General features: G+C 38.2%; 1 protein-coding gene across 1 annotated transcript in view; it reads left to right on the forward strand.

Annotated features, from left to right (window-relative positions):
* Nucleotides 1–11665, forward strand: part of PARD3 (par-3 family cell polarity regulator) — a gene marked incomplete at its 5' end in the record, with an annotated part of 68987 nt that extends 57322 nt beyond the window's left edge. Inside the window, 2 exons of the mRNA XM_009076072.1 lie at nucleotides 4531–4758; nucleotides 11445–11665. Of these exons, the coding sequence (XP_009074320.1) occupies nucleotides 4531–4758; nucleotides 11445–11665 (449 nt within the window). The remainder of the gene's footprint in view (nucleotides 1–4530; nucleotides 4759–11444) is intronic.
* Between the last annotated feature and the right edge of the window lie 1236 nt (nucleotides 11666–12901).

Genomic DNA, 12901 nt, shown 5'->3' on the forward strand with positions numbered 1-12901 from the left:
AGACTTCTTCTTTTGCAAAACTGGTTTAATCAAATTTTGGCATCAGTTGCAGATAGCATTTGACTTGACAGTTCATAATAATAATGTTTCAGAAAGAAAAAAAATTGTCATTAAAAATGATTTCAAAGAATGTGCTGATGAAAAATTTACTTATAGACTAAAATTAGACACGGGATGAAACCCAACATCATTTGACACCAGACATTTTTGCCTTTGCAAATCGCCCAAGCAGATTTGTGTCGCTGTAAATAATTAACGTAAGGTGAGAGAAGTTGGAAGCACAAGGAGTTGTTAAACATCAGCACAAGGGGGAAACAAAGGGCTTGGAGCAGGGAACAGCACATCAACTTCATGTGATGTCTGTGTATTAATGGTGTGCTGGTTTGGGCTGAAGTGGAGTTAACTTTCTTCCCAGAGGCTAGTATGGGGCTATGTTTGGGTTTTGTGCAGAACACAGAGTTGATAATGCAGAGATGTTTTTGTTATTGCTGAGCAGAGCTCACACAGAGCCAAGGCCTTTGCTGCTTTCCATACTGCCACACTGGCAAGGGAGTTGGGGATGCATGGGAGATTGGGAGGAGACACAGCTGGGACAGGTGACCCAAACTGACCCAAGGGATATTCCATACCATAGCACATCATGCTCAGTGTATAAGGTGGGAGGAAGAAGGAGGAAGGGGGGACATCTGGAGTGATGGTGTTTGTCTTCCCAAGGAACCGTTACGCGTGATGGGCCCTGCTCTCCTGGAGATGCTGAACACCTCCTGTCTGTGGGAAGCAGTGAATTAATTCCTTGTTTTGCTTTGCTTGTGTGTGCAGCTTTTGCTTTCTCTACTAAACTGTCTTTATCTCAACCCATGAGTTTTTGTAGCTTTTACCCTTCTGATTCTCTCCCCCATCCCATTGGTGGGGCAGTGAGTGAGAGGCTGCTGGTTCTTGGCTGCTGCTGGGGTTAAACCACGACACTGGTCTGGTAGGATCTGTGTGTGCTGTGAGGTTAGGTGCTCGGGGCTGTCTGTGCTCTGTGGGAGTGATGCACACACTGCCTGCACACTCCTGCATCAGCAGGGATGGCTGAGAGGGCAAGGGTTGGGCCTTGTCCCCAAGGGCTGGCCAGGTGGGGACACAAGGGATGGAGATGCAGGTGTGGTGGGCAGGACCTGTGCTTGGCAGGGTGGTGTGAGCATGTGGCAAAGCTCTCAAGAGATGGGTAGAGGTGTGGGGCACGTAGAGTAGAGCTGTGTGGCTGGGTATGTGAGGAGAGTGTGTGCATGGTGGCAGGCATGGCAGGAGGATTGCTGTGGTACAGGGGGATGAGTCTACCTCAAAGGATATTTTTAAATAAAATCGTCAGAAAGGAAAATGTTGATAAACTTCACATTTTATCAGTGATAAAAGAATCCCTTTCATCCTCAGTCATAGAAATACGCTTTAGGTAGATGTGTCTCTTCCTCTGCTGTTTTTTTTCTGCTTTAAATTCTGGTGTCAAAATAGAAGTTGAACTCATTCTGAGCAGATAACATTTCTGATGATTACCACCAGTGCTGTAAAGGCTGCAAGAAAATGCTGACATTTTTGTATTTAGTAAACAAGGTTTTGATGTGACTCATAAATTTTAAACAGAATCCATTTTAAAGAAAGTTTGCTGTTTTTTACCAGATTATAGGTAAACAACTCACTTTCTGGCTGGTGAATTCTAGTAATAAATTCTTAACTTACTCAATTTACAGGGAGACTTAACTATATATTTTGAAAACAGTAGATTTGCTATGAAGTAGCCACAGAAGATAGTGAAGGTATTAAAACAGTTTTATGATTACAGTGCTTTAATTGCTTATGAAAGGCGATTTCCCCATTTCAGATTCTGCAACCTGTTCACATTTCTGTTCATGGCCACCTGAGTTCAATAAATATTCTTATCATTTCTGTAATCTATTATTAGTTTTACAGTACTCAAGGAACATTAGATCACATCCCATCTAGCTTTTCCTTTGGGAAAGCATAGCTTACAAAAAGACAGTTCTCACAAAGATCTGTATTGGGTGTCAGGAAATTGCATTTTTTTAATGTCCTTTATGAACATAAATGGGCACATAAATGCCTTCTTTATAATTACTGTTTACAAGAAGAGCCACTGAGTAATTAGGAAAAGATATATGAGCATTTCATTTGGAAGACTGCAAAGCAGAATGCAGAATAAGGAAGTTTACAGTAAGTTTCCATGTAAGAGGACACCCTTTCCTTTTGTGTATGAAATTGGATCTGTCAAACAGCTGGTTTGTATAAGGTTGTCCTGTTTCCTCTTTTTTCCTTCAAAATGTTGCATTCACATTTTTCTGTCTTGTTCGTTGTTTTTTTAAAAAAATACAGTCTTGCAAAAGAAAAAGCAAAATAAAGTCTCCATTTCTTGTGTACAGCAGGAGTTAGTGGAGGAATAGCAGATTTTGGCATATACTAGAGAGTGGACAGTTTTATAGGACACTATCTTAATTGGAGTTCTTTTACTTCAGAAAGAGAATGTTATGTCAAACATTTGCCTTAGACTTCAGAAGTTTGGTGATCCTGCAGTGCAGCTTGTTTGAAATCTGGGAAGGCACCAACCTTCCTTAGTCCCAGCTGTCCTCATGGCCCTCAGCCCTCCAACAAGAACAGGCTATGAGTGAGAGGCTAACTTCTTCTAGGAGATGTGAGTTATTCCAGATAAAATTTCTCATTTGTTGGGGTGTGTTTATTTCTGGCTGAGGGTCCAAGCAGGACCAAGCAGGGAACCTGCAGGAGTTGTGTAGGTCTGAGAGAGGATTTTTGGTTTGTTTCTGTTTACAGGTTCATCTTATCAGTAGGGCAGCTCAAGGGGAATACTTTGACAGCTGCTGTTTGAATTTATTTGATCTAAGGGATTTCAGTTTAACATAATTGCTCAGACTTTTAATGGCTGAATATAAAATGAAGGTTTGCTGCCTTGCTCCATCTCATATCAAGTTAACAAATGACATGGAGAAGACTTGTCATGCTGCTATTCTGCCTCCCTTCTGTGGGCACAGCAACTCCCTTCCTCCCCAGCCAATAGTGAATACTTTGAGTAGTGTAGTAGCAGTTTTCCCCAGTTTAAGGTAACTTCACATACCTTTCTTATAGAGTGGTGACAGATACTGTCTCTCTTCTCTCTCTTAATACCTACCAGAATAGGGATTAACTTCAGAACTTTATGTTAATCTGAGATTAAAAAAGCCAGTTTCCCTTTATCACACCTTTATTCACACCAGACCATGCTTACTAATGTACAGTTCATAGGCTTGGTATTCCTGGGGGTTCTGGTCTTAGATAAGGATACTGATATCAACTGAGTAACAGCCCACCACCTGGGACTGCTGTGGTGCCACAACACTTCTCTATTCTGCTCCCTTTGGGTAGATAAAATTGAGGATTTCATATGATAGGTGAGGGCTCTAGTCTTGTAACTTCAGGAAATGTAGCCATGTCCCACCTCATCTTGCTCTCCAATCCCAAATCCTATGGAAAAATCTAGCCAAGACTCTACTGCTCTTTTGAGTAAAATCACTTGAAATACATGCAGTGATTTTTTTTTTCCCTCTGAAAGATTTCTCTCAGTTTTAACTATAATATTGAGATCGAATTGTGCAATTGTCAGGTGATTTGCACTGTGAGTGTGTGTGTAAGAACAGAGGGTATGCATTTAGTCTACAAACCTGAGAAGAAAAGTCTGGATGGAGAAAAGAAAAAGCTTTTGCAGAATACTGCCTGTGGCTTTCTTGGCACTCCTCAGACATGCTGCAGTGCTAAAAGCTGCCCTTAGCCCCAGCTGTATTAGTGCTGCCCAAACGTCAGCCTGAACTGCCAGAAGTATGTTTCTTTTCCAGCTAATATTGCCCATCTAATTGGGTTCCTTCCATGGATTATTTTTAAGCAATTTCACAAAATCTGAGCAAGTCAACTGATATTTCTCAGAAGCATTTAATTATGAAATCATTAGCAATTTGATGCAAGTCTTTAAAACTCAAGCAAACAGCATGTTCCTTAAAGCCAGAAGCCAGGATACTTTGCGAGACTGTTACTCCAAACACAGTAGGATTCATGCCCATAATCTGCTGTCTGTTCATCAGTCGCTAGTAGAGACGAAATTTTTCTGTTCAAACCAAAAATAATTCATAGTTTTGTTTGATGCCATTAGATATGCATCTCTGCCGTTTTTATGAGCTATGTTTTTAAAGCTCTATGATTTCTTTATCGTTTAAATTGTTTAAAATAATAGTAATGGATGTTGGTCTCTCTTCACTGATTTGAAAAGTCAGACGTTGCTAATGTTGTCGGTTTCGTTGACTATGACTTGACATACTCATTCGCTTCTGAGACCAACAAATCTGTGGAGAATTCCCTACAGATTATTGAGAGATGATGTGAATAATGTTAAGTGTGTCCCCAAAGACTTTCAGGATGGATATGCATAATGAAGCATGCAGCTCTCAATACTAATTCTAATTACTTTTTTTTCCCGTCCTTTAAATCACTAAGGTTCCCCAACCAGAGATGTGGGGCCTTCCTTAGGTCTGAAGAAATCCAGCTCATTAGAAAGTCTCCAGACAGCCGTTGCTGAGGTGACTCTGAATGGTGACATTCCCTTCCACCGCCCGCGCCCCCGAATCATCCGAGGACGAGGCTGCAACGAAAGCTTCAGAGCTGCCATAGACAAATCATATGATAAACCTGTAGCAGATGATGATGATGAAGGCATGGAAACCTGTAAGTAAACTATTGTTGTATATACCAAATGTGAACAACGTACGTTAATTCCTTTCGAAACTGATTGAAGTAGTAGAAGATAATTTTAGGATTTGAAAAAAATTAGAGCTAACAATCAATTTGTTTAAGGCTGTTTCCACTCATATGCATTAACAGATCACATCTCTGCAGCTTCCTTCCTTTCTAAAATAAGAAAATAAGATTATTGGGAGTGTGTTTACTTAAATGACTATGAAAATTTTCTGTAAGACAGCTAATTGATGTACTAATGTAAATTAGAAAAAAAGTTTAGGCAGAAAGACAAATAAACCCACTGAATTTATGTTACAAAAATATATGCATCTAACTTTGAAAGAGTACATTTGTAGTGTCGGGGGGATTAAAAGAAATCACCATCCTTTAATTAGAGTAAGGCTGGCAGATCTAATAAAATATAAAGTTAATGATCAGCTATTACCCACCCTAATGGGCATTCATTTACATCTTCAGTTCTTTAACCTGAAGTATGACCCAACATGTGGAGAATGTCATTAACATAAAAGAATCACTTCAAAGCTAACCTTATCATTATTGAACTAAGTAAGAATGGGCTGGTAAAATGACAACTCGTATTGAATGAAAATAGTATGAATGGTAAATTACCTCAATCAAAGGTTGTATTAAAATCATTGAATTTTTAACCTTCATGTTGTACTACTTTCAACTTATCACACACCAGCAGAATTTTTTTTTAATCAACATGCAGCTAATTAGAAGTTTATGAATGAAGATGATGGTGGGAAGGTTGCAGTAGGAAAGTATTTAGCCTGAATGCTAATGGAAAAGGCTTGAAAAGGAATTTTTTCCTCACTGCTCTTTTAAAAACTTTTTAGTTTTTGAAACTCTGTTACTCATAGGCATCATTGCCTAATATTCTTTTATAAGCTCCTTATGTAATCACTCTTTTAGTTTTTAAAAACTCTTAGAGCTTTTTTTTTCACCCCCAAAAACCGCTAAAGTGTTTTGAAACCAAAAAGGAGGTCATTTTGCCAGTCACTTTTCTCAAAGGTAGTTATGGATGTAATTAATTCTGCTTTACTTTTCCAGTCCCTAACAATTTCACACAGCACTCAGGCTAAATACTGGTCTGATGCTGTTGGATTTCAATCTATTTCTGAGCAGTAGAAGAATAGGTATGAGAAAATGTTAAGTGATCGTGCTCATTTTCACAAACTGCATGTCTGTGGTCTTTTGGGACATATGACCATGTTTCATAGAAGGCCTTGTTTGGTGTGAGCCCCATGATGATTCTGTTCTGTTTTGAGAATTCAGATACCCAAGGTTTATCCAGAAGTTACAGATGATTTAACTTCTTTGATTAAAAAATACAGAAAATTGTTGTCATGGAGTGTTTTCAGGTGACTATAGGTTTTTGAGATTCTGGTAAGGGGTTTTGAGCTTGTTGATGAAATGCATAGAGATGTCATGGTTTAACCCCAGCAGCAGCCAAGAACCACACAGCTATCACACACTGCCCCACCAACGGGATGGGGGAGAGAATCAGAAGGGTAAAAGCTACAAAAACTCATGGGTTGAGATAAAGACAGTTTAATAGAGAAAGCAAAAGCTGCACACACAAGCAAAGCAAAACAAGGAATGAATTCACTGCTTCCCACAGACAGGAGGTGTTCAGCATCTCCAGGAGAGCAGGGCCCATCACGCGTAACGGTTCCTTGGGAAGACAAACACCATCACTCCAGATGTCCCCCCTTCCTCCTTCTTCCTCCCACCTTATACACTGAGCATGATGTCCTATGGTATGGAATATCCCTTGGTCAGTTTGGGTCACCTGGCCCAGCTGTGTCTCCTCCCAATCTCCCATGCATCCCCAACTCCCTTGCCAGTGTGGCAGGATGGAAAGCAGCAAAGGCCTTGGCTCTGTGTGAGCTCTGCTCAGCAAGAACAAAAACATCTCTGCATTATCAACTCTGTGTCCTGCACAAACCCCAAACATAGCCCCATGCTAACCTCTGTGAAGAAAATTAACTCTACTTCAGCCCAAACCAGAAGAGAGTAGCAAGGAAGTATTTGGAGCCCTTTGTATCCTTTACATGGAAGCAGCAGAAACCAACCAAAGCCTTCTGGCTGAAATCAAAATGACATGGGGTGAGTCTTTGCCCCCATCTCTCTGTGTGGATGAAGGAGTCTAGCATTGGTGGACCAAGAGCCATCTCAGTGTCATGAGAGAGCAAGAGCAAGGCCGTTGACAAATCTCACATGGTAAAGAACAGCTGAGCAAAGTGTGACCAGGCTATGTGTAGAACTCTTCATTCTGTTGAGTTTCCATCCAAAGGAAAGGAAAGGCAAAGATAAAATTGGTTTTAAAGCCACAAACAGGAGTTTGTATGAGGGGACTCTCATTTATGAGTTTTATGATACACAGAATATGTCCAGCAAGTGGTCAGTCTCAGGAAAGGATGTGTCTGAGCAATAACACCTTTAGAAGAAACTGAATCTCTAAGATGCTGAGAATAATGAGAAGAGAAAAGCAGCTCTGGGTTTCCAAAGGCAGGAAGGGAATAGTAGGGGGGCCAAGTTATCTAGTCATGTCTTTCTGAAATGAAAGTAACTGACTTTCACATCTAAGAAGTAATCCAGAAATCTGAAGTGCCAGCTTCATAGAAGCAGATGAGTAGCAAAGAAAATACAGCGAGCTGGGCGGATAGAATTCAGTCCTCAAGGTCATCTTCTTCTCATAGTGGCTCTAGAAGCCTAAGAACTGTCCCAGCCATATGTTGCCTGTGTTTCTGAAAGCATGTTTGTATCTGTGTTAAAACTGAAAGCACTTCAAATTTTATGTGACCTCAGGTTCCAGAGAATTTACCAAATGGTGTCTTCAGCTGGACAAACTCTGGCCACATATGAATATGTAGGAGTTTAGCAATCTGGTCCTAATGTAACTAATGCCTCACTGCTCCATAATGATGTTGCTAAGTTATTTTAAATTGTACTCAACTTATTCCATAATTGTTTGAAATTAAAATGTGGCTTGCTTTCATTATAAAACCCAGGCAAATATGCTGGTGGTCAATTTGCTGATGCCTTTTAGGTTGGATCCATTTGTCTTACCTTTTTCCCTCTTGCTCCTCCAAGTGTTTCAGGGCTAAGGAGTTTTTCTTCCAGACAGTGACCTGCTTTGGAGTAGCAAATAATAGCACTGCAATAAATTGTTAGAGGAATTCCAAACATGTCATCATCCCATATACAAAATCCATAAAAAAATACAGGTAGCATATGTGGCAAAGAGGATGACTCTTCTAAATGTCTTTGATCTTCTTGGAACAATGTACTATTAAATTTCTAAATGAAGCATGAAAATCAGATATCAGTGACCAGTTCTGGGGTAACATTTTAAATATTTGAGAAGATGTGCATGAGTTTTAAAACTGTAAAGAAGGAACATTTGTGGAAAGATGTGAGTGTTCAGCTTTTACAGATAATTTTTCCTATTTTTTTTCTAAGTTGTTTTTTTTTTCTTAATACTTGAAATAGCTGACTAGAAGCAAAATGTTTATCTTTAGTTTCATGAATGAGTACATGGTATTTGGATTGGGAGAGATCAACAAAGCTTTCTAATCTTTTGTTGAATCTTAATTGCTAGAATCTAGGGCTGTATTAAATATCACAATGAGAGGCCTAGAAGCTTAGTGGCAAAATAGCTTCACATTAAGTAGCTTTGATTCCTCATGTGCATCTTTTCCATTTTATGGGCTAATTAAGAGAATAGCTTCATAATACCTGTTAGTGTAGTTCTCTGTAGCACAGTGTGGTTCACAAAATGACACTAGTTTTCAGGTTTAATTGATGCTTAAAGTATACTCCAGTTTAATTTTTTGGCTTCAACATCCTGAATGGGGAGGCAGGAGGTTGCAGGAAAGGAAGGAAATAACAGCACCAAAACAAATACATTCTGCATTTTGCAGTAACCTAATGTCATTACTGCATCGTAACAAAAATTAGAAGTTTCATTTGCAGCCTGGGCTTGAATTTTAATTGTGGAGCATTTGCATTGGTTCTAAACACTAGTCATTAGGTGTATGTTAATTGCAGAATGACTGTGCTGCATACAAGTGAAAAAGGTTTCTTCACATTGAGTCCTTTTTAGAAAACTGCAAATCTCTTTTCACTAGAGATTTTATTTTTTTTTTACTCCAGGAGAACAGGCATCCTAGTTCCCAGGCCTCAGTCTGAGCTACAGAGTTAATTGCAAGCTAACTGTGTGTGATAAACAAATATGTATTGCAGCACAAGTGTGGAAAGGAGACAATATTCTCTCCATAGAATATACAAAATAAATAATAAGCAAAAGCATTGTTATGACAAGTTGTTCAGCAACTCAGCATAGCAGAGTATATAATGCATATTTATGATTAATTTAATGTATTGTTATATGAATATGAACAAACAGGTCAAATCTGATTCATCTTTAAAATTCTAGCAATGAAGTTCCAAGTAAACACTTGATTTCAAAATTTGTCATAAATTTCATGCAATTTTGTTGCTTTTTTTTAAAAACTAATTATATTCGTTTGCAAGTACAATCTTTTAAATGTCTAGTTGGTTTTAACTGGAACAGATTGTAGCTATAAATTAACATGCAAAAAATTAACATGTCTATTCCAAAGTGTTTTTCCACAACTCTTTTAATAATAACTAAATATCATTCCAGACAGTGATTAAGAAATGCTGTGACCAAAAAAAAGTACAAGAACAGCTAGTACAGAGGCATGTATAGGACCTATTCATTTCCTAAAATACAATTGCATGAATATTAAAGATTTGTCTACAGTTGAGAAGTGTATCATGTGCTTAACTCACAGAAGTCCTGAAGACAAGTTAACATGAAATGCTGAGACCTGGCCTTGGGGTCTTGCTTTTTTTCCTTTCTTTTTCCCTTAAGAGTACTAGTTCAGATTCAAAATTAGTTATTAATCTTGAGCTGTATCTGACATGGTATGTTTTTTCTTGAAATATGATATTCCAGGGCTGGGAGAATACTTATAGAAATCTGGGTACTTGTTAAATAAGTAAACCTGTCTATTGGATAGGTCTGTGGATTGTAATATTAATGACTAAACAGTATTTTGCAAGTGTCTGAGAGAGAGAAGAGATTATATTGAATGGCTTTGAGTCAGTGATTTGTAGGCTTTTCCAGTTCAATGATTTACTTCTAAGGTGAATATGAATGATGACTAAGAAAAGCAAGTTTATATTCAACAGTAGTCTATATATGAGAAAGTTCTAAGGAATTACACTCTTTTGTTGGCTGTAGAAGAGTTGCTGGGGTCTAGAATAATATTAGCAGGAATAATACTAAGAAGTAGTAAACATAGGTGAAACTAAAAAAGTGTTCTTTTTTTTCCTTCTACAAGCCATGTCCATTTCCAAATCTTATTAAGTAATAAAATGTTTTTCTTTTCCATAGATTGTGTATCTATAAAACAAAATCGTATTTTTCAACTTATATTGCCGAAAGGGTTTCCAGATCTTATTAAGTAATAAGATGTTTTTCTTTTCCATAGATCGTGTATCTATAAAACTAAATTGTATTTTTCAACTTATATTGCCGAAAGGTGTTCGGAGCCTTTGTGTTCATTAGAGCTACAGGAGACAGCACTAAGTATCCATCCATGATCCTGACTGTTGCTTTGTGCTGTCTGTTGGAAAACTGGGAGATGGTTGCAGCCCTACTTATAATGTGATGATAATAAATAAATGTTAGAGCTCATGGAAAGTCACAGCTTCACCAGGCATGCAGTGTTATTTTGGGACTTGGCTTTAAGTTAAGTCAAAATGGTTGCAGGATTCTGACCCACAAGCTTGAAGTGTTTTATTTCTTTCTGACTAAATTACTGGAGGATTTTTCAGTTTTTTAATGGATTTCTTCTTTGGGTCATTTGTCTTTCAAGCTTTCTGAAATACATGCGGTCTGTTAAATCTAACCTTGGGTTTACTTCAGGAGACTTGGTCTTGGATTAGAAACAGAAAAGGAACATGTTATCTGTCCTTAAAGGATTTTTTGTTCTGCTGGATGAAATCTCTCCACTTGAATCTCCCAGACTGCCTCATTTCCCCAGGAATAACACCAAAAATAAAAATCCTAGTGCATGATGTGTCTTAACTGGCTCCAGGAAATGAAGTAGCATAGCAAAATTATTATGTTACTTGCAGAAGAAAAAGTCTATTAAGGCTTTTGTTGAGGGTTAACACTCCTAAATGACTTTTATATTTTTATGAGAGCATTGCTAAGAATTTACTGACAGGGCATGCTGCACTGCTGTTGTTGTTTCTTGCAAATATTTCTAAAGGTCTCCTCAACTGATTTAGATACTAAAACAAAAAAGCCAATTAACATCACTTGGCTAATCCTTCGTATTAATCCATACATTATTCAGAGTACCCACAAGGTACAAATTGTGTTTTGCAGAGTGTTCTACAAAAGTGAATTCCTTGCTTTTAGGAGTTAAATAGTTTTAATGAACATGCTTGGAAACCCCCATGTGAGCAGATACTGATTTTGAAAAACAATATGAGTCTATTGTGGTTGTGCATACATCCTGCTTCAAAATACATTATGGAATATACCAAAAAAACTGGTCTTGTTGTTTGTTTTTATCCCACTGATGTTTCTTAATATGTGCTTTCAGTGGAGGAAGATACAGAGGAGAGCTCAAGATCTGGTAGAGAATCTGTGTCCACAGCAAGTGACCAGCCATCCCACTCGTTGGAGCGACAGATGAATGGAAGCCAAGATAAGGGTGACAGAAAAAAGTCTGGAAAGGAAAAGAAGAAAGACCGAGATAAAGAGAAGGATAAAATGAAGGCAAAGAAAGGAATGCTGAAGGGCTTAGGAGACATGTTCAGGTAGGTGCCTTGCAATCAAATGAATGAATCATAAGTTTCATCTTTGAGTTACTCATTTATACTGTGAACATTTGCTGAGGCCATAATTTACTATACAAATACATACATGGTGTATAGAGGCTAATCTCTCAATCTTTGAGCCTGTGAGAGGTGTCATGAAAGGGAAACAGTTCAGAATGGAAGAGGAGGAGATGGCTGGCCATCCAAAGGAAAGGAAAGGCAAAGAGAAAATTGGTTTTAAAGCCACAGACTGCTTGATCTCAGAAAAAAGTCTTTGGTGATGTGTAAGTCATTCACATATCCTTTGAAAAGTCAAACAATTTTAGTGTTTGGGTGGTTTTTTTTCCCTTAAATACTGTACCCAAAGCCTATGTGTCACTAAATGAATGGTTTTCTTTGCTTTACTATTAAGACTGTTGGTGTCATGGAGGCATGATGTGAAAGAGATGAATCAGTTTGAGATTGAAAAACAGCATGCTCCTCTCAAGGAAAACAGGATCTAAATAAGGTTATGTGCTTTGAGAACCTGTCTGGAGAACGGGTCAGTGAAAGACATGATTCTCACCAAACACTGAGTTATTTTTAAAGAAGTCATCTCTCCAGCAGATATAAGTGATCTGAAAGGAGCAGACTGCTGAGATACACCCTGCTGTCATGGGTAAATGGTGAAACATGACAAACATCTTTGATCACTTATGGGAAGGGGTGAGAGAGCAGGAAAACCAGTCTTTCTTTTAGGTAGCTAGAGTAAACAAATATCTTTTTAAGAAAAAGCAATATTAAGCCAGTGCTTGTTTTCTTTTGTATATTCAGTTGTTCATTATTTAATTTCAAAGTGAGGTACCAGTATTATTTTAAAGATTTATTGACAATGATTCTGCTCTGAAAACATATAAGGGGAGCTTCAGTTAACTTTCATCCTGTTACTGTCTTTATCCTGTAAAACATTAGTTGAACATGTGTTGCAACTGCCTAGGTTCTTGAGAATTGTTCTGTGACTGTGAATTGTATTGCAAGGGTAGTTTAAAAAAGCCTGGTTAATGAAGGGGGAAAAAAGTTAATTAGAAACTATTATTTAGAAAACATGAAATACTACGAGGCTGTTAGTGTATGCCATAGAACACCAGAAGAGTCACAAAAGATAGTCCCATGTGTCAGGTGGGAAAAGAACACTTCCACCTGGTCCCTGTGAGACCCTTGGGATGTCATCATCTGCTGGGCATTTGCCTGCCTAAATTCA

This window comes from Acanthisitta chloris, unplaced genomic scaffold (assembly GCF_000695815.1).
Source record: "Acanthisitta chloris isolate BGI_N310 unplaced genomic scaffold, ASM69581v1 scaffold7720, whole genome shotgun sequence".
NCBI classification, from domain to species: domain Eukaryota; kingdom Metazoa; phylum Chordata; class Aves; order Passeriformes; family Acanthisittidae; genus Acanthisitta; species Acanthisitta chloris.